Source organism: Rhineura floridana, chromosome 6 (assembly GCF_030035675.1).
Source record: "Rhineura floridana isolate rRhiFlo1 chromosome 6, rRhiFlo1.hap2, whole genome shotgun sequence".
Lineage (NCBI taxonomy): Eukaryota > Metazoa > Chordata > Lepidosauria > Squamata > Rhineuridae > Rhineura > Rhineura floridana.
Genome location: NC_084485.1, coordinates 142,326,240 through 142,347,201, shown reverse-complemented (window position 1 = coordinate 142,347,201; position 20,962 = coordinate 142,326,240). Strand labels below are relative to the sequence as shown.

Sequence of the window (20,962 nt, the reverse complement as noted above, 5' to 3'; positions counted from 1 at the left end):
TTTATATTAACATAGGGCCATAGGAAATTATATGTTGTTGTTGTTATGTGCCTTCAAGTCAATTTCAGCTTATGGTGACCATATGAATCAGCAGCCTCCAATAGCATCTGTTATAAACTACCCAGATCTTGTAAATTCAGGTCCGTGGCTTCCTTTATGGAATCAATCCATCTCTTGTTTGGCCTTCCTGTTTTCCTACTCCCTTCTGTTTTTCCCAGCATTCTGTTTTCTAGTGAAGCATGTCTTCTCATTATGTGTCCAAAGTATGGTAACCTCAGTTTCATCATTTTAGCTTCTAGTGATAGTTCTGGTTTAATAGTTCTAGTGATAGTTCTGGTTTAACACCCAATTATTTGTCTTTTTATCAGTCCATGGTATGAGCAAAGCTCTCCTCCGACACCACATTTCAAATCAGTTGATTTTTCTCTTATCCACTTTTTTCACTGTCCAACTTTCACGTCCATACATAGACATCGAGAATACCATGGTCTGAATGATCCTGACTTTATTGTTCAGTGATACATCTTTGCATTTGAGGACCTTTTCTAGTTCTCTCATAGCTGCCCTCCCCAGTCCTAGCCTTTTAATTTCTTGACTATTGTTTTCATTTTGGTTAATGCCTCCATTTTGGTTAATGACAGATCCTGGATTTGGTAATCTTGTATAACCATAAATTACTTCGTGGTAATTAATGACGGGTAGAGGGAAGGCATTCCATACAGAAGATGGAGTTCTAGGTTCTTCATTCTCTCTGCCCAGTGTTCTGATTCCTTCCTTTCCCAACCACCCTGGCTCTTCTCTCCCTGCCGCACATTCACCCCCCTCTTGCCCTATGTAAAACCTTTATATTTGTCTTAGTTCCTTGTTCGTCGGGCCTGTGCTTTCCTCCCTCCAAAGTTTTCCATCTCTGCCTCTGACCCAACCATGGCAATTCCCCCAAATCTCACTGCTGCTTGTAATTTCTGCTGGACACTGTTTTTCCTTATGATATTATATGTGCATGATGACAGCCAGCCACTGAGAATAGCAGGAGTATGGAGAAGCTTGCAGTTTCAAGGAATACAGGTCTGAGCTGACCATCTGCAATACAGGAAGGCAGACGACACTAGTATGTCTGATACAAGAAGAGTGCAGTTGGCTAAGTCTACTAATCCACCCTATATTCTTAATTTATATGTGATGTGATATACACTATGCTTATTTTGTTAGACTTAATTTTGTTTACATGTATAGCTTATTCCATATATCTCGGGTCTTTTTAAGCCACATTGATGGGCAGTAAAATTCAAAAATAAATAAACTGAACCTAGCTTGCTATTTGAACTTGGTACAGAAATAGTGTCATGGGCATCCTTAGCTGATTTCAGAAGCTATGACAGGCATGCACTGATATTAGATACTATGATAGGCATTCCAGACTCTCCCCAAACCAGAATTGCATAGCCTGCTGGTCTTGATTGCTTCCATCTTCTTTGGATTCAGTCTCAGTGAGCAACCCATCTCTAGATCTCTATCATGGCTGCTAACTTGGCAACAGCTTGGATGAAAAAGAATAGCTATATCCATTGGCACACAATGCCATATATCTGTAGAATGTTTCCTAGCCTAAAACATCTTAACCTCTGTATAGAGAGTATGAATTGGGATACCAGAAATAAAATGACAATTCAGTTATTTTAAGTCCAAAGAATTTTAGTGAGTTGAAATAAGACAGCAGGGGTGTTTTGAATATTAGTGTTTCTTATGGTCAATCATATACAGTAGATATGTTAAAATGGTATTGTGCACTTCTACCTTGTAATTCATTTAAGAACATTGACTCTGTTTTCTTGTTTGTCTCTTGAGAACATGACTACTCTAATGAAATAAAGAATAGCGAGGTAATCATGTTTTTTTTCATCCACTTGTCATCTAGTACACAGAAAAGCTCTTGTACAGTTCTTTGTAACAAGTGTGAAGCATATACTTAAGTGTGGCCGTTACTCTTAGGGTTACCATAGTTGCACATCATATTCAGTTATTAGTTGAAATACGTAAATCTCAAAACCTTCTGAAAGTTTTTAAAACAGAATATTACAGCCAGCCATTGAGAACAGCAGGAGTATGGGGAAGACAGTAAAATGTCAGGTATGAACACTGCCCAGATGGCATGACATGTTGGCACATGACAGCATATCAGTGGTTCTTTTAGTAGTGCCAGGTTTTGTCTTAAAATCTAATTCTTCTCTGAAGTATTTTAATTATCTAAATTATGACCAATATGAAATTTTGCATCCCAGTCTGCCAGTTTTCTTACAGCAAGACTATAAATTTATATTGAAAAAGGCAGGCTCTTCAAAACTGGTGTTAGCATTGATGATCCCTAAATTCACATATGAAAAATTTGTGTATTCAGTTAAATGGCTCTCAGACCAACGGGAGGAATCTAATTTGTATGCAAGATTTCTTCCAAATTGTCATGTATGTTTTTCATTGCAATTCTGAATACTAAAATGAGAAGCCATTGATGGAAAAAATTAGGAGTAAGTCCCTTTCTTAAAAAGAAAATTAATATGTAATATTTGTGCAGTTAATTTTATTGGCACATAAAATAGCAATTGTACCACCAAACTGTGCATGCTTATTATTGCACATTAACACAAATATCTTGATACCATCTTTCTCTTTTCTCCCAATTTTGAAAACCTTTTGGTTAATACTTCCATCATATTATTTTCAAGAGTTAGGTTTTTTCTTTTAAATTAAAAAAATAATTTTCAAACATCATTAAGTGCTTGGTCTTAAATATTGTCCCTCTTAAGCACTTTTTTTTAACTGTACATGCTTTCAGCCTTGTTTCTTTTCTTTTTTTACAAATTGCACATGGCATACTTTTAGGAGGGGAGGGCCTCTTCTAGTGCAGTTTACGATGACGATACTTGCCTGTTTTTTCTTTTGCTGAGTTGGCACAGGCATTGTGCTTATTCTGTTGTAAATGATTCCAGTATTTGATCAGTTCACTAGGCTGGAACTGATGGGAGGTAATGAGGTGACTGTATTTACAGCTGGAATAAGAAACCCGCCAATGATTGAAGACAAACTCATTGGGTGGGGGCATGGGGTCAATTCGCAACTTGGCAAGACAGATGCCCACATATACATCCTCCAAATGCAAACGTCTGATACTCAATGAGACCTTAAAAATTTTTTCTGCTAAATCTCCAGAAAACACATAGCCTGTCCCGGAGCAGAATACAGGGTAGCGTTCACTTGGATATAGATCAGGTGGCATATACCACTTGCTATCTTTGTTCCGATTGGGTGCATACCCCCTCATTAGATAGCCTGTAAAGTATTTGTGCCGAAGAGGAAATTCTGGTTTCAAAAGCTTATGTATTAAGTACTCTGTATTGACAAACATGTCACTGTCAGTTTTCATAACATAGGGGACATTGGGGCAGTAGGTGGCAACCCAATTCATCCCCATCAGTGTTTTGATTGTTAAGTTGTAATAAGTGTCTAAGTATTCTTGTTGGATAATGTCATGGTATTGCCTGCTTTCCTCCAGGATGTTTCGCTGAAGGTATCCATTTAGCTTAATATTTAAACCCAGCAAAAAAATCCGAACAATTTGGATCCCAGGTGCCAAGCTCTCATTTCCCCAGGTTTGTCTTATAGCTTGTCGAGCTTCCACCTGACCTGGTTCTGCAGCTATGAGTAGTATCAGGAATGGACTTCTCTCCTGGCATTTATCAGGCTCATTAATAACATACTTAAAGTGATATGAAGTTGGATGTCCAGTGCCTCGCACATTGTAAATACTCCCATTGGCACTCAGTGTATTCTCTAAACCAGTAACTCCTTGAGGTGAGAGTTCTGTATTGTTGGAATTAATAATAGTTTGTGGCCTGAGGGTCTGAGGAACTGCATCCTTCCAAATGGTCCTCAAAGAGCTGTGGTTTGTTTCACTTCTCATTGATCTAAATCCCCGTGTAGTGTAAGCCACAGGGTTTTCTTTAAATCCAGCTCTGCCAGGCAGCCAGTCATGGTGATTAAAAAACAGAAATATAGCAAAAAGGAACACAAGGGAGAGTAGGCCAATGAAATGTGTGCGAAACAGTGACCGCTTGGTATTCCAGGTCATCTTGGCAAAGCAGCAATGCCGCCGCCTCCACTGAAGCATGTTGTAAGTATCCAGCAATGGGATGTGAGAATGACTGAAGGAAATGCTTTGTTTTCAGATCCACTGCTATTTCTTGGTATTCCCCTTCCGTTATAGACAGATTGTTAGCAAATCACCAGATCTGCAAAAGTGAGAGAAGGTTAGCAAGCATGCTTTCAAAGCTTGTTCTTCCCGCTGTTGTATGCAACTTAGAAAAACTTATTAGTAATCACCAGAACAATTTTAATGTTCTATGTCTTTTACTATTTATATTCATTCACACAGCAACCAAGTGGTCTGGTTGCTGATTCCCATTTAATAGGAAGGCAAGTCTGAGACAGAGACTTGCCCAAAACCACTTGAGGTCCTAGCTGAAAATGTTTAGATCTCCTATTACTCTAATCCACATCCCAACATCTTACCCAATTTGCCATGTTGGTTTTTGTCTGCACATGAAAAAAGTGTTGTAAGGGCAAGGAGCAAGCCCTCAGTGTAAAATGAAAATCTGTGGCTGTGGTTTCCAAGTTTTCTGTCTTCATGGAATCATTTCGTGTATGCTATTGAACCCCTGTGCATTGATGCTGTCTTTTTTTAAGTACTTATTAAAAATTGGGACATGCTTTTTTAAAAAAGTTTTATTACTGGGTTATTTTTTAAAAAAAGGTCTGATTTGGTCAAGATTACAGAGGCTGGAATCAGACCAGTACCACAAATGCAAGACCATTTTGAGTTTTCTGGGAAGGGCCAAGTGTAAAGGTCTTGATACCAGATGGAAGCTTTATTGGCATTAATTAACACTGATTTGGTATGCAGTAGGTAGAATGGCTCATAGTTGGAGGCCCTTTTTGAAAAATGATCATGTACTGGTAGCGGGACAGACGGTACAAGGTTGATTATTAGTTAGAGAACACTGCTTGGCTTGTTTCCATTGGCCCCTGCTGTGTTCAGAAAGTCAGTGTGAAAACACACCTGTCAGAATTAATTTTCAGAGTCCAGTTACCTCACTGCAGCATCCTTCAGTATCAACCAGCACTAAACACTTTGTTTCACCTTCATTCCTCTTTTAACCGTTCTCTCCAGAACCACAGACTGTTTTCCTTACCTGATTGGTTGTGGTCAAGAAGTTGTATTTTAAAGGGACCATTCAGTTAGCTGTTCCCATAACTGTTCCAGTTCATTTGAGATCTTAAGTGCGTACGGGCAAATAAAACTCACAAACCTCTCTGCTCACCCCACCAAAAGGAAAAAAAAAATAGTTACTTAGAATGAAATCACTGAACTCTGTGTAGATCATTATTCCTTCATGATCCTGAAACTGTGAAGCAGCGTTAATTTAGAAGATGGCTGGCAGACTTTTTGCAGGCTGCATATTATAATCCTAACTTTATAATACATTTCCCTGTGATTCCCTTTTGATATTCAAGAGCAGAGTCATCATGGCAGTTTCATGATACTGCATATTAAAACCTGATCACATTATCTTATAAATGAGCCTCTCATTGCATGGTATGAATTCATTTGTGCTTTTCCCCCAATTTGTTCTAATTTATTTTGAAACCTTAGGGTCTTGAACAGTAATAAAAGGCTCATAGGAAAGAAGCTTTTTTTATGTAAATATGTAATCTAATTACTTTGCTATCTCTCAAAGCCAATATTTAGATTAATTCTTTATTTTAAAAAGTTATTGGTGTGTTGCATGTGTAATGGCATCTTTAGTGTAAATCTTTCCATTTGAAAAAACTGACGCTGAAATACACAATGACATTAAAGTATACAGAAGGATGCTGGCTCAAATGTGTATTTAAAAGCTCAATTACGTGTCTGTGTGTGTGTCTGTGTGGAGAGAGAGAGAGAGAGAATGAGAGAGAGAATGAGAATATTAAGTATCTCTAATTTCTGGTCAACCAAATTAAGTAAATTTCAGTGCAGTGTAGAAAATATTACAAAATTTGAATGCCTTGGTGGACATACGGTCATTCAGAACAAAAGTTCATCATATTAACCACCACTAGGAGGAGCAAATGGGGGGGTAGCCTTGGATTGTAGCAGTGCATCCTTCTGAAATTCGCACAATTTCTGTGCTGTGCATTAAAGTTCTCAGCACTGCTTTCCTTGGAACAATAAATATGTTACAAATGACTATTAAATAGGGATATCTGGGCTTATAAAGGACCACTGTAGCTTTAACAATCAAACCCTGGGTAAGACAAGGTAAAATACATTTCTGACAGTTTCCAATTGTAATATGGGTAATACATAAAACTTCATTCCTTTGGGTATATATCTTATCTCTCAGGTAGCCATGCAAATAAATTTTTATTGGATTGAACAAACATTTCAATCAAATGAAGTGAATCGCCATACGCGATTCTTTGCTGAATCCAAAAATGGATTAACCCCTTTAGAGACAATTGTTAACTGGTTCAGTTGTACTGATCAATAGGATAATAGAAATAAGTAGTATGTTGGACACATGAGAGAGTTGTCATCAGCAATTTTTTAATAGAACTTAATGTGTTCACATTAAGGATTCTGTCTGGTGAAGCTATTATATATTTAGCATGTGTTTTGCTACTTCACCAGCCATGGTTTTATGAGGAATGCACTGAAAAGGTTAATGATTTGTTGGTGGCAGTCAGCATTCTAATTGTGCCACCCTGTTGTAGTCTAATGCGTTTATTTAATGTTTAAACAATTATGGTAGTGTATTTTTAAGTCAAATTACATAACACATGGAGAATTATCCTAGCAGAACTAAATTTCTGTTAGCAAAAAGAAATGCTCAGATATAATTTAGTTATCCTAATGTGATAGTGTTATGCTATTATTTAGTAATTGGGGCTCAGTTTCCCATAATATTTGATGCCTCCACTATGATGTTGGAATCTTGTACTAATTCAAATAGGTCATACTTATATGTATATATTTAAGTTGTGGTTTCATAACAAAATATCCACAGGTTGGGGACTGTGTGTGGCATTTCATGCACTCACTGCTTTCATAGTCCCTGTTGTCCCCCAACAGCTACTCCTGAGGGTCAGGAGACCCGTGGAGCTACATGAGAAACAGTGGGATGAAAGCTATAGGAGTGCAATCTCTCTCCCTCTCCCTCTCTCTCTCTCTCTCTCTCTCTCTCTCTCTCAAACTCAGATGTATACACAAATGGGCCTCTTGGGATTCCTCCTGGCCTATATTGAGAAGGATAAAACTTATATACTGGATGCTTCCTTGTGTTTCAATTCCTCATGTTCATTGTGGACTGCTGACAATAGCACACCTTGGATTTAGTTATTGGCTTGTATATTCTAGATGTTCATACGTTCTTTAGTTCTTGGGAGCCACTTGTTTGCTGGAATGAACAAATAACAAGGAAAGCTTGAGATCTGGTATGCTAAGCTGAGCAAGTGAGTATAATTGTGTTGTACAGGGCCTGATAACAGGCTTGACATATCTGCATTAATACTTTTCCAGCAAGGAAAAAAATAGTCAATAATAGTTTTAAATCCTAAGCAGCTAGTGAAAATCCATGACATACACTGTTTTATGTCTTTCAGTGAGCTTCCTTGACAATGGTTTGTTCTAGAATTATGTTTCTGTAATAATGTTTCAATAAGGAAATTAGCATACTATTTTTCATATTGCTATAAAATTCACCTCTGATTGTGCCACATTTTCTTTTCAGAGCAGTCTTTTGAAATCAGGTTTTCTCCACGCTTGTACTAGCTTTATTGCGTGTTACTTTTGCCTGGAGCAAAGAAAACACTGTTATGTTTAACACTCTTTAATGATTTAGTGTTGTTTGATGGGTAGATTTTGGAAGAGAAGCACTCAGGCACTGAAGGACTATTAGGCTCCTATAGATGCAGGTCTTAAATTTTTACTGCAGATAAGTAACCTGAATTTTCTGCCAGTTCTTCCTCGGTAAATTATTGGAAATGATGGCAATTTCATTGTGGTACCTTCTTTTAACTGTTAAACAACCCAAATGTCACATGCTACAGAGAAGTGCCACCCTGGGCTCCTATTGGGAGGAAAGGCGGGGTATAAATCTAATTAATAAATAAGTTAGGATGTTGGGGCATATACCCCATCTTGAAGGAAACAGACTATTGTGGTTTCTCCTGAAATTCTGTTGGGTATCTATGTTACTTATAGTATCCAGATGATTCTGAGGCTGATGTAGAAAGTCCAAATCATTGTTGTTCTGTTTCAAGCCCTTTTTTGGGGAATGGGTGGCTCCGCTTTGACTGATAATATTAAATCGCACTTTGGTTGTATGTTAGTTGAATAAGTGGTATTAAACTGACAATTGGAGTGCCTACTCTGTTTGTATCTCAGTGTGTGTCACATCATATCTTATTTTACTGGTGATTTAAAATAGGTAAGGATTAAAACTGACTTCTTTTGATTACCTGATTATTTTGTAAAACAATGGGATTTAAATCAAATTTTTCAAGCCTATCAAATTGCTACAGATAGCTACATTATCCATCTTAATCCTTCTCCCCCCCGCTCCTTTCCCAATCTTCCCCAGCCTTCACATTTGACTATAAGTGGCAGATTTATTAACAGATAAATGTAAAAGCAGTGACATCCTTGTCAGTTAAATGCAAAAATAGCCCTTCCTAGATCTTTATATATAAAAAATTGTGCAACATTTATGAAAGCATTAACTCCAGCTTCTGTAGGTTTGGAGGGGAATCAATACTCAGTACACTGCTAACAGCACATGCAGTCGAATGAAATATACATTGAACTGACATACCTTCCTTTGTCAAGCCATTTGTGGTGAGAGGATTATACCCACTGCAAGTAGTTTTGGCATGCCATCCTTTCAGCCAAAAAGATGCTATCGGCCATGCGCACATCTCTCTCCTAGCAGCCTGCTGCCTACGACTGCTTTTCACGGTATCCAGTGTGTCCATCTGTATGCTTCTTGCTCCCCTACCTTCCCTGCTCACCAGTGTGCTTGTCTTGATTTTTCTCTGGTCATCTTTCAAGAGACAGAAGCAGCATTTCTTGCTTCCATTCTGACCGGCATTGTCTGCTGCTGACAATGGAAGCATTGAAGATTTTACAATTGGTGTTTCCCTTGTTGGACAATGCAGTGCACTGTTCTCTCTTCAGTATCCATATTTCTAGTGATGATGCCAGGCGAAGCAGTAAGAGCTGGAAGCTGGAACTGTTGGCTTGCATTTAATAATGGGATTTACCCCTCTTCCTTCATTGTTGCTAGGCAGTAACCAAAAGGGATGACTTGAAATGGGGGTGGGGGGGAGAGAGAGAGGTTTTAGCTCAAGGTTTTGTTCGGCAAAATCCAATCCGTAGTTCCTCAGCTGCTGCACAGGGAAGCAGCAGTTTAAATGTGGGCTTTGACAGATGCTGTCTTCTGACAGAGCAGAATTTCACGTCATTGCTTGGCTGAGTCCCACGTGATGGTTTGCATTCATTTGGACTTAATCCAAAGGCAGCCAGAGAGCTTAGTGGTTTTGCTTCTGTTTGATAGGGAATACACATCTACTGCCAGTGCAGCTCTGGACGAATAAAATGCGAGCAAGTGGTCATGGTGGCGGTGATACACAATCATTGATTAGTATATTTTTTCCCAATTGTCTTTCTTTATCTTTAGTACTATATCATAGTACTCTCTAAATGTTTTTTAACGTTGAATGTTAGCTTATCTTAATCTGAGTACATCTCTGCATTGCATAAGAACTACAAGCTTAATATAGCGCATTCCTTAGAAGCTTTTTTGTTTAGTGAATAGTCTTGTGTGACTTACTTAAAATAAATTATAAACCCTTACTTTCTCTGCTCTCTAAACCCTTAACTACTTATATGGAACTTTTGTGATGTTGGATTAGTTGAAACAGCTTGTATCTATTTGATACCCCATCACATTTTAATTTTATGATGCATGGATATCACAGGTTCAGCACAACAAAATCAGGGTAGGTGAAGTATCTGATTTTCCATACTTGTCTCTCTTAATACACACCCTACTTTACTTGGATGCTCTTCGTGTAGGTTGCCTTGTCCTGACCTCTGCTCAGCAACCTCCTCATTTTATGCCAAATCTTATAAAGTGCATGTCAAACATATAAATATTGAGCTAATAAGCTAAAGACAGCGTGTGTAGTCCCTAGGGAAGGAGCAGGAATTGTCTGCCCCAAATGTGCTTCAGACTCGGCTTAATATGTGCTTTGCACAATTTGCTTACCTAAAAATAGTGGCAAAGCTTGGATTTGTTTATTAACTAAAGCTGCAATCAATTACATGTCTACTCAGAAGTAAGCTCCATTGGTTTCACTCCCAGGTATGTGTGTAGTGGAGTGCAGCCTTACTTTATATTATTTTTAATAAGTTACTGGTTGGGAAGGACCATTAATATGGGGAAAGCAGCATAGGAGTAGAATAGATCTGTGGAGGCAGGGTGAGAGAAGCTTAGTGTTATAGGAAGTAAATTTTATTTAATTTAAATCATTTATTATATCCCACCTTTCCTCCAAGGGATTCAGTGAAGACTTTCTACTGTTTTCACAGGACAACCCAAACCTCTCTGCTGTGTAAGAACTGGTTCATATTTTCAAAAATTAAAATACCCAAGGTACCCGACCTTTAACTTACTAAGTGTGACACCATTGATTAGGAACAGTGCCCATTGTTTAAATGGTCTGGTTTTCCTGAAACAAACACAGATGTGGGGCCCTAGTAATTACTTCCATGTTTGTAGGCAAATGCTTTTAACTCAGTATGCACATATGCACCAATCACAATTGTCAGTGTTCTTTGATGAGTATTTTGCCATTTAAGTTTGGTTTGTTTTTGTTCCAACTTTTTTAAAAAAAGTGAATTAGCTATAAATTATGCAAATGAATGTCACAGAAATTTCTGTGGCACAGAGCTAAAGATGATGAATGTTACCATGTGTCTGACTATGTACACATTCAGTGTGCAATCCACCTCTCTCCACCTTAGAACTATTAAATATAGTGCTCACACTCATAGTTATAAGCCCAGAGAGGTGGATTACACTCTGTGAAGTCAAAATTAAGAGAGGAGATAAATTTAATGGGGAGGAGCAAGGCTGATCTCAGCCTCACTCCAAGATCAAGGAAAGCTGACAGAAAACTCTGAGAGGAGTCTCTGAGGAAAGGATCCCAGTCATATGTCCAGCATCTAACATTGGGGAAGAAGATGGGAAACTTTAGGAGCATATTCTCTCCTCTCTCCTCACATGCACAGACATCCCTCCATTCCCATAACTGTCATTACTTTAAAGTGAGTCTTGCTCTTACCTTTTGATTCCCAACTCTGTTTTGGTTTCTGTCCCCTAGTTACTCAAAATGCCAAAGTAGTGTAGGGAGTCCTCACTTCATCAACCATGGGGGTTTAATCCTTCCTTCCTTCCTTCCTTCCTTCCTTCCTTCCTTCCTTCCTTCCTTCCTTCCTTCCTTCCTTCCTTCCTTCCTTCCTTCCTTCCTTCCTTCCTTCTTACAAAAGCTTTCTGGGTGCTGATTTAGCAATCACAGAAACTAAGAATAATGTGGACGGTGTTGTCCCTTTATATAAACATCAAATTTGAAATTAGCAAGCTGGATTAGTACAATCGTAAATTCTTCTCTTCAACAAGGCCACCTACCGGAATGCCTAAAAGAAGCAGTGGTTACACCTTTACTAAAAAAATCCTCTCTCGACCCTAAAATATTAAATAATTATCGACCGGTATCTAATCTACCTTTTCTGAGTAAAATCATTGAGAGAGTGGTAGCCTCACAGCTTCAAAAGTTTATAGACACCACTGACTGTTATGACCTCTTCCAATCTGGTTTCAGACCGAATCATGGGACTGAAACGGCTCTAGTCGCATTAGTCGACGATCTTCGACTAGAACATGACAAAGGCAATCTGTCCCTTCTAGTTTTATTGGATCTATCTGCCGCATTCGACACAATTGATCACAGCATTCTGTTAGACCGTCTCTTTAAAATGGGTCTCAGAGGTACAGTATTAAAATGGCTTCGCTCCTTTTTGGAAAAAAGGCTTCAGAGAGTTGCCCTCGGGAATCATTGCTCTAAACCCTGGCCATTAAAATATGGCATCCCACAGGGCTCTGTTTTGTCCCCGATGTTGTTTAATATTTATGTAAGCCCTTTAGGAAAAATCATTCGAAAATTTGGGATTCATTATCACCAATATGCCGATGATACACAACTGTATTGTTCCTTTCCACCGAACACTGTAGAGACTGTCAACTGCCTTAATCAATGTCTCCTAGCAGTGCAAAGTTGGATGAATAAAAACAAATTGAAACTAAACCCAGAAAAAACAGAGGTCATTCTCATTGGCAAAAATCTCCCCCAAGGAACTGGACATCTGCCTTCACTTGACGGAGTTTTTCTCCCTTTAAAATCTCAAGTCCGTAGTTTAGGTATAATCTTGGACTCAGCCCTAACCTTTGAACCCCAGGTTGCAGCCATGTCTAGAGCCGCATTCGCAAAACTAAAACTGGTCCGTCAACTCCGCCCATTTTTAGGAACATCAGAATTAATGAAAGTAACTCAGGCCTTAGTAACCTCTCGACTGGACTATTGTAATTCTTTATATGTTGGCCTCTCTGCTAGAGCACTTCAACCGCTCAAGCAGGTACAAAGAGCGGCCGCTAGGATGATCACTAAAACTGGCCCTCGGGTTCATACATCACCTCTTCTTTACCATCTTCACTGGCTCCCTATTAGCTCCAGACATCAGTTTAAGATTCTGGTCCTAACGTTTAAGGCTCTTCACGGACTGGCGCCGGTATATTTGACAAACCGTCTCGTTGAATTCAAAACCTATCGCCCTATGAGATCAATTTCTGAAGGCACTCTTATTATTCCCTCAACTTTCATGATCCGCCAAATGAACACCAGGAGGAAGGCCTTCTCAGTCATTGTCGGAAGGCAGAGCAGGGGTCCCAATCCCGGGGAGCTGGATCCCGGAGAGTTGGGAGAAGAGTATTCAGATGGATGGCAGAGGGAAGGGGGAGGAACTTCCCCCCTTTGGAGCGAAGACGAAACAGAGGAACTGCCAGTGATAAGGTCGCTTAGCAACGGGGAGCCTGAGCCCTCCCTGGACATTCTCACGCCTCCCCCTCTTTCAGGCTCAGAGCAAGAGGGGGAAGAGGGAGGGCTGCTCACAGCCGAAAAGCGGGGAGGCAGTTTACCATCAGTTCCTCCCCTATCCCCCATCCAGGAATCGGAAACTTCAGAAGAGGAGGGGGTGATGCTTCCCCCCTCACTGCGCACACGCAGACAGCTGAAAAGACAGGAGAGAAGGGGGGGAAGGCGGGCAGTACCTGAGGGGCAGTTAAGGAGGAGCGAAAGATTGCGCGCCCGTTTGGCCCCTTCTTAAAGAACAGGCGGGAAGAAGTCCCTTGCTCTGTCAACTTTCTCCCAATGCCGCAGGACCTGTATCCCTGTATTGATTCATGAGAAAACGCAGTCTTTGTTTGGACATTACCCTAATAAAACACGAATTAACTACAATCGTTGGTCTGGTTCCTGAGTCACATCCTGGGCCTGACAGTCATAGCTCCTACTCTTTGGAATAATTTACCATCTGAGATACGACGTTCTTCGTCTCTCATTGAATTCTGTTGGCGGATTAAAACATACTTGTTTCAACTAGCTTTTAATGTTTGAAGTGAGATTGTTGTCGAACTTTTTTAGTATTAATTTACATATTTGTTTTTAGGTATTACATTATGCTGTTTTTTGTATTATCTCTGTTTTTTAATGTTCACCGCTCTGAATTCTGAGTTTCGGAACTAGAGTGGTATATAAATTTTTAAAATAAATAAAAATAAATAAATAAACAAATATAGGAATTTGGGGTCTGTTTGGTTCTTCTCCCCCTTTCCTGTATTATAGCTGGGAGAGGGTGTGATGACAGTATAAATGCAGGTGTTTCCTCTGCTACTGCCTTTGTGATTTTCTAATAATAAAACTTCCACTCATGTACTTTTTGTTCAACAGAAAGATCCTGGAAGAATTAATAAATAAAAAGTATCTTTTCAATCAACATAAGGAAGCTATTGTCTTGTTAAAGTTTTCATCGTGTAGGGGTCATTTACACTGTCAATACCTTAGGTGTGTAGTGTTCCATTTCCCCTCCATTCAATTTATTTGGGCTCTAACTAACCCTAATACACTTTAAGTATAGAAAAGTACTGACTGAAGTGGCAGTGGGGGAGGTCAATTGTGACCCCAATGTATAGGAGGGTTAAATTTACAATAAATCTGTTCCCGTGAAGGAAGCTTTTTTAAAAAAAGGATGGGCTTAAATTATCTGACACAGTATGCATTAGAATGTACATAATTCAGGATTAGAATCTTCTTTGAGCTCACTGAGGTGAATATAAGTAACAGAACAGTGATATAACTTTCAGGCAGTATCTAAATAAGAATCAACATTTAACAAAGCTGCATGTTTTGATTCTAATCTGCTAGTACACTTTTTGTTAATACTGAGAAATGCACAGCTCTCTTAAGCATACCGGCAGATTATATGGAAAGCAAAAGAGATGGATAGCTTAGTGGCTTCTCTTTTTAACCCACAGGCTGTTAGTATTGTTTTCTTTAGCTCACATACATTTAGACACTCCACTGAAGATGAAAGTTTGTTTTGAACTTTCAGGAATTGCTTCTGTAATGCATTTGTATACAAAATGGACCCTTTGCAGTTGAGCTGTTCCTAGAGATTTTTTCCTGGAGATAGTTTAGGGCATGGTCAGATGATTGCTTATTAGGTACCATTGCACAATGCAACTGTTCTGTTTTAAGGATATTCAAATGCCTTAGTGATAGTTAAAGTGGCTCTGGGGCTGCTTGGAGTAGTCATCAGTGTGAAAACCACTAGTCTGCTTCTGTTTTAATATATTTGTATTGCAAGTTGAATGGTAGTGCAGCAGTGTTTTAGAAATGATGGGTTGTATAAAATGTTGCACAAGTGGTAGACTAGCTCACACATCTTTTCCTTGCCCTCCTCCCCCTGCAGCCCTCAAAAGCCTCTCCTGGGAGAGAGAGACTGTGACTAGGCTGGCCTATTAAACACTATGGGCTGCAATGGGAATCATCAGGTAGAGGAATCGTGTGTTCCACTGGCGTAAGGTTCCTCTGTCCAATTTTGTGTGACTCTGCCCTTCCCACTGCAGCCCCATATGACAGAGCCCACAGTGTTTGGTAGATCCGCACCCCCCACCGCATTGTCTGCGGAGGCCCAATTTGTTCAAAATGTTACTGTGCTAAGAAACCACTGGTACTTCTGGGCCATGTACCTCTGTTTGCAGGCTTTTTGTCTTGCTGCTTATCTGTGTCTATGTGTATCTTTTTCATGGAGGCTTAAATGGGGGATGTGATGCCCCTGGAGTCCTGCAGAAGTCCCTGGCCCTTAGGTGTCCCTTAAGCATAAGCCAGAGTAATAGATGTTTCCTAGCCCAGCCTGCCCACGTGGTCCAGATTCACCATAAATGTAAGCCACTGCCACCACCTACTGAACACATGAAGTATGTTTGTTTATTCAAAGGAACACAACAACCAGGAACAACAGAAAATAGAAAGTACCTCTGCTTCTACCTAATAAACTGACCCAAGATATTTGACTCCACCAGTTATCTCGACCAACTGTCATTTTTCCTCATCTTTTTCAACTGACTCTTTTAAATATTCTTCCCAATTGACACTCCCCATTTGTCTCTCACTCAATTACTGGGAGTGTCTACAAATAAAGGATGGCCAGCCACCAGCACATCATTTCCACCTAGAATTTTGACCATCCTATCTTTATTATTTGACCCCAGTCCAACTCCACAAAACGGTGACTCAGCATTTTGTTCTTTTGGAAGCAAAGCTAGCTCTACATTAAGCAGAGTGAAGAAACCACCTTGTATTGCAAATACTCAGGGGCAGCAATAGCAGCCTCTGGCTATTCCTGCTGAGCCCCCAACCTTTCCCCTCTGCTGCCCATGGCCTCTCCTGGGTTCCTTCATCTGGTCTGCTGCTTCAGGTGTGGTGGAGAATGCTATCCTGCCACTACCGGTAAAGTGAGATTCAACTGCCAGTCCAGTCAGGTTCTGTAAATGAAATTGGGAGGGGTGTCATCTTGTTCTCCACCTCAGGCAGCAAAGTGTCTTAGGCTGGCCCTGTTTGGAAGTGTTCTCCATATTATCTTTACACTCTGTTCACATTGTCTTTGACTTTTCACTGCAAAGGGGGTAGCCTCCTAAACATTAATATGATGCACTTCATTTCACAAAGTTGGGGCATTTGGGTTTTGTCTCTCAGGAGCAGAAGGTTTATCAGTGATCCATTGAGGCAACAGAATGTAGGACAACGTGATGATATCTTTCCATGGGGAGAGACTTTATTCCTGTATGTTTCTCATTTTTGAGGAAACAGAGTTGGCTGGAGCTCTTTTCAAGGGAACCCAATAATGATGACAATGACAGCAACTGAAATAGTTTTTCTTTTCCATCCAGCTTTAGCCTAGTTAGGCAACATAGGCTAGTGGAGGAACCTTATCCAGCATATTTCTTTCAGGAAAACAGCTATGGGACTAGAACAACCTCTCAAGGGCAGAACTTTGTAGTGTGGGACTTGAATGCAGGAGCATTTCTTTAGATTTTAAGAGTTTAAATGCAACAAGCCAAGGAAGATTTTAATTTGGATAGTAAAGGTCAGGGACTACTTGCTTGTGCTTGTTACTGCTTTAAAGTATTATGTGTTTATAATCATTATTTATGTATCACCATTAACCCATTCTGTTGAAGTAAGATAAAAATATTTCATTAATATAGAACTTGGGGTGAATCTGTCTAGTAAAGGATAAATGATGCAATCAACAGTTATAGTTATTTATTTATGTACTTATTTGTTAAATTTTGAAGTCGTCCTTCCTTCCACAGGTGGCCAGGGTGGTTATTTGAAAACAGCAAGGGTTCTATTACTAAACTATCTCAGCAGCCATTCCAGCTGGTCTCTAGAAAAATTACTATGCAACTGTAAGAATTGGACCTGAATTTGCTAGTTTTCCTTGTCCCTCTCCATTCCCTTTTCCTTTTGTATTGTGCCTATTAGATTTTGAGCCTGGAGTGGATCTGTGTAGTGCACCTACAATGTAGCACTTTATAAGTGATGATAATGGGGACCTGTTGCTTCAGAATTTCAAGCAGCATATTCCAAAATATGCACACACAAAATTCCTGTGTACCACTGTGAATGTTTTATGTATTTTAATGACTTTAGGGAATATACTTTACATTGTGCCCCCCCCCTAATTTTGTGTCACTTGCTGTCTGACGTGCTTATGAATTCATGATTCAGTTTTTACAAGACCTTTTTTTTTTCTGTGAAAGCTTTGGTTTGGTTCAGACGTAACCAGAAACCGCTACAAGAACACACCATGGCAAGCCTTGGGCTCTTATGCTGTACCCCCGTTTCTCTCTCAAAACCACAAGAAAAGATTGTTTTTCAGTTTTGCATTAACCACAGTTCCCCATGACATCCAAACTGGGAAACTGTGGCTTATTTAAACTATAGTTAGTGAGAATAAGGCTGCAGTCCAGTACACACTTACCTGGGAGGAAGTCCCATTAAAACTCAATAGAGCTTACTTCTGAGTAGTATTGGATTGCAGCCTAAGTCATGATCTGAAACCTGGATGTCTGGCTTTTTCCAACAGACCATAGCTCACTGAGTTTGGATGTCATGGGGAACTGTGGTTGATTTAAAATTAACCCCAGAAGCATCTTCTCTTCTCCTTGTAAGTGCAGAAGAGAGGGGGGAGCATGTCTGGACTGAGTCTTTCTCTGCTATTTATAGTCAAAATGATAAAATCTGATTAAATTCTTACTTTCTCATAAAATATCTCTGTTGGCCACACACAGACAATCACAATTTCTTTTTTATATTTTAGCATTGCCCTGTACCCAAATCAACAAATAGTTCCAAGTTAGAGCAGATTTGCATTTTTTAAACTCAGGTACAGTGCCCATGTTTAAACAGTAAAATAAATACTCAGCACTGTTAATTGCAAGTGGAAATGCACACAGTTAAATGGCCAGCTTTGCCTACAGTAAAAGTGAATTGAGAAAGGATTGAAACTGTGCCCGTGTTTGTTGCAGTGAAGCCCAAACATGTGAAAGTATGAGCTATTCATAAGCAGTGGTGCTCCCTCTGTATCATTTACAGTCTGGTACTTTTTGTACAAGAGTTTAAAAAGTAGAGAGATAATCAGCCTTTACGACTACTATACGCTACTGCCTGTTCAGTTACTTTTATTTCTGTTGCCATATCAATCTGTTTGAAGAATAGGTGTGCCATAGGTGGACGGGAGTATATGATTGCAAGAGAGTGCCTTTTATTTTCTTATCATAAAGGCTGTCTTTTTAAATAACCTTTGTTAAGAGATTAGAAATACAAAATATAAAGAAAGAAGATACAGCTAGTGTTAAGAGACAGTACAGGGCTGACAGTACATCAGTAATAAAACATCTAAGTATACAGGGCTATCTTAACTGAATGTAAAAACAAGCAAATGCCCCCATGCACAATAACAATCTAGTGATGGCCACAAGTGTCACTGTTGCATTCCTTATTTTCCTTCCCAGCAAGTTGTATTACTTAAAAAATGTATTGTTCACTTTCTCATTTGTTGATAAATGGCAAATACATCAGTATTTACTATGAGGATTCATGCCTTGGTGTTAAGCAATAATGGATCAAAGGTCAACTTAGCAGATTGTTTTGAGATCTTCAAGTATATTTTCATCTTTAATTGAGCATTTGATCAGTATAGCAAATAAAGGAAAACAAGTTTCTGTAATGGGAAGATCTAACGGAAGGATGCATCAAACGTAACAGAAATAGCCTTAGTGGTTTTTTGTTTTATTTTTAAAGTCACAAGACATACTCCAACCTAAGTCTGTTGGGTTTTTTTTGTGCTGTTACATTATCCTAGCACAGAACAATTGAGACATTTCAGCACCATTAAGTAATGCTGATTTTATTTATTTATTTATTTATATCCCACTCTTCCTCCCAGCAGGAGCCCAGGGCAGCATTTGTAATGCCTCTCCAACTCTTTTAAAACAACAGAGGTATATCACTGTTCTTCCTTGATAGAATGTGAGTTCCTAGCACTGTAGGCTTGTAAATAGTGGCTATTGGCGAGTAGGAATCTCATATATGCCATTGGTTCTCTCCTTACTCCACACCCCTTTTTAGGCCATGAACAGGAGTGCTAATTAAATACTTGTAGGGTAGTTACTCTTACAGATTTACTTGGTGTCATGGCCCCGTCAGAGGACTCATCAGACGAGGATGAGTCGGGAGTAACAGCAGCAGACCCAGAAGCAGCAGACCCAGAAGGAGAAATGGAGGAAACTCCTGAGAACCCAGCTCCTTCTCCCCCTCAGCTGCAGAGCACCCCAGACACAGCTGAAGCCCTTCAGCCAGACACAGACAGTGGACAGGATACTCCCCCCTCACCTGCAGAACGTAGACAACAGAAGGTCAGGCAGAAGAGGGGCAGGCCTGTCCACTTAAGGCCAAAACGCTGATGGCTCACACCTGCTGACAAACCTGCTCCTTAAAAGTCAAACCTTGGGTTCAGCTTGTTGCTGACTACAACGTCAGGCGTGACCACTGTGTGTCTTCCTATCCCCTGAACCTTGACTTAGACTGATCTCTCAGCAAATTAGACCCGGACCTTCACTGACGTCTCTTCCGGATTTCTGGCTTGGCACGTAAGCTTTGAACGGCCTCTGCCCTTATCTTGCTTCCTCCTTGCTAGCCTGGCAGATTTATAGCCAAGCTGCCGGCTGAGGATTTATGGCCTGGCAATTACCAAGGAATCTCCAGCCCTGCCTGCACCCCCACCGACACTGCTGTCTCAGTGAAGAGCTGACACTTGGAAAGGTTCAGTATTGCTTGTGAAGCTCTCCTGGCCACTTTTCTTTATGGGGGTGGTTGGGTGGGGTAACCCTCCTTAATATTTGGGGTACTTCAAAGGAGAGGGGGGGAGAGAAAGAGAGAATAAAGTAAAACTCCCCACCAACTCATGATATTTCATGCTTTGTGAATTCTACAATAAATGGCTCAGTTGTTTCCCCCTGCATGGGGTTTTGGTGGCATCATCCTCTCTTGTGGCAAGTTCAACATGAATTACTAGATTACTTCATCAGTTTTGAAATCTGGTCCGATATTTTTATTCTTGTGAATGTCAAGAAATTGTCCCAGTGAGGAATGGGGGGGACACTTCCCCTCATATTGGGCAACCTTGTGGTTTCCACACTCCTTCCCCATTGAACTAACACCACGAAGTCCTTGGTAGTGCTTCATGACTATCACAAATGCTTTGCTCACATTTTGAAAGGAGCTGTGATTTTATGAAGCTTTGATTCAGCACAGCAGGCTAACCAGCGGCACTGAACATTTCAAAGAGAGAGAAAATTAAACTCTTATTCAGTAGTGTAGTGGTTTATATGCCACACTTACATGCATTGTTGTATAATACAAGAGGATAAAAAAATTGTTTAAAAGGGGATGGGGGAAAACACTACTGACCAGAAATATCAAAGTGGGTTTTGATCTATGGATTAATTAATTATGTGTGCCATACTACATAAAGACTTCTAAAAGGAGTGCTGTGTTTTCCTTGTATATATTTACATTGTTTATCATTGGCCGTTATGATTCCTTGTGCTGTTGTCCTTCCTGTAGTCTAATATTATCCTATATTATTAAAACCAAAATCTCAGTCCAATTTCTACCTTCTTTCAGA

At 39.8% G+C, this 20,962-nt stretch overlaps 2 protein-coding genes across 2 annotated transcripts in view; one reads left to right on the top strand and one right to left on the bottom strand.

The window, feature by feature from the left end:
- Window positions 1-20,962, top strand: part of CDC73 (cell division cycle 73) — a 187,486-nt gene that overhangs the window by 106,741 nt on the left and 59,783 nt on the right. The gene's annotated exons all lie outside the window — the stretch shown is intronic.
- Window positions 1,664-9,489, bottom strand: B3GALT2 (beta-1,3-galactosyltransferase 2). Its single transcript, XM_061630567.1, has 2 exons — window positions 8,907-9,489; window positions 1,664-4,283 (listed from the first exon to the last, which is right to left on the bottom strand). Exon 2 carries the CDS (start codon window positions 4,160-4,162, stop codon window positions 2,894-2,896), a length of 1,269 nt encoding a protein of 422 aa, XP_061486551.1. The 5' UTR covers window positions 4,163-4,283; window positions 8,907-9,489; the 3' UTR covers window positions 1,664-2,893.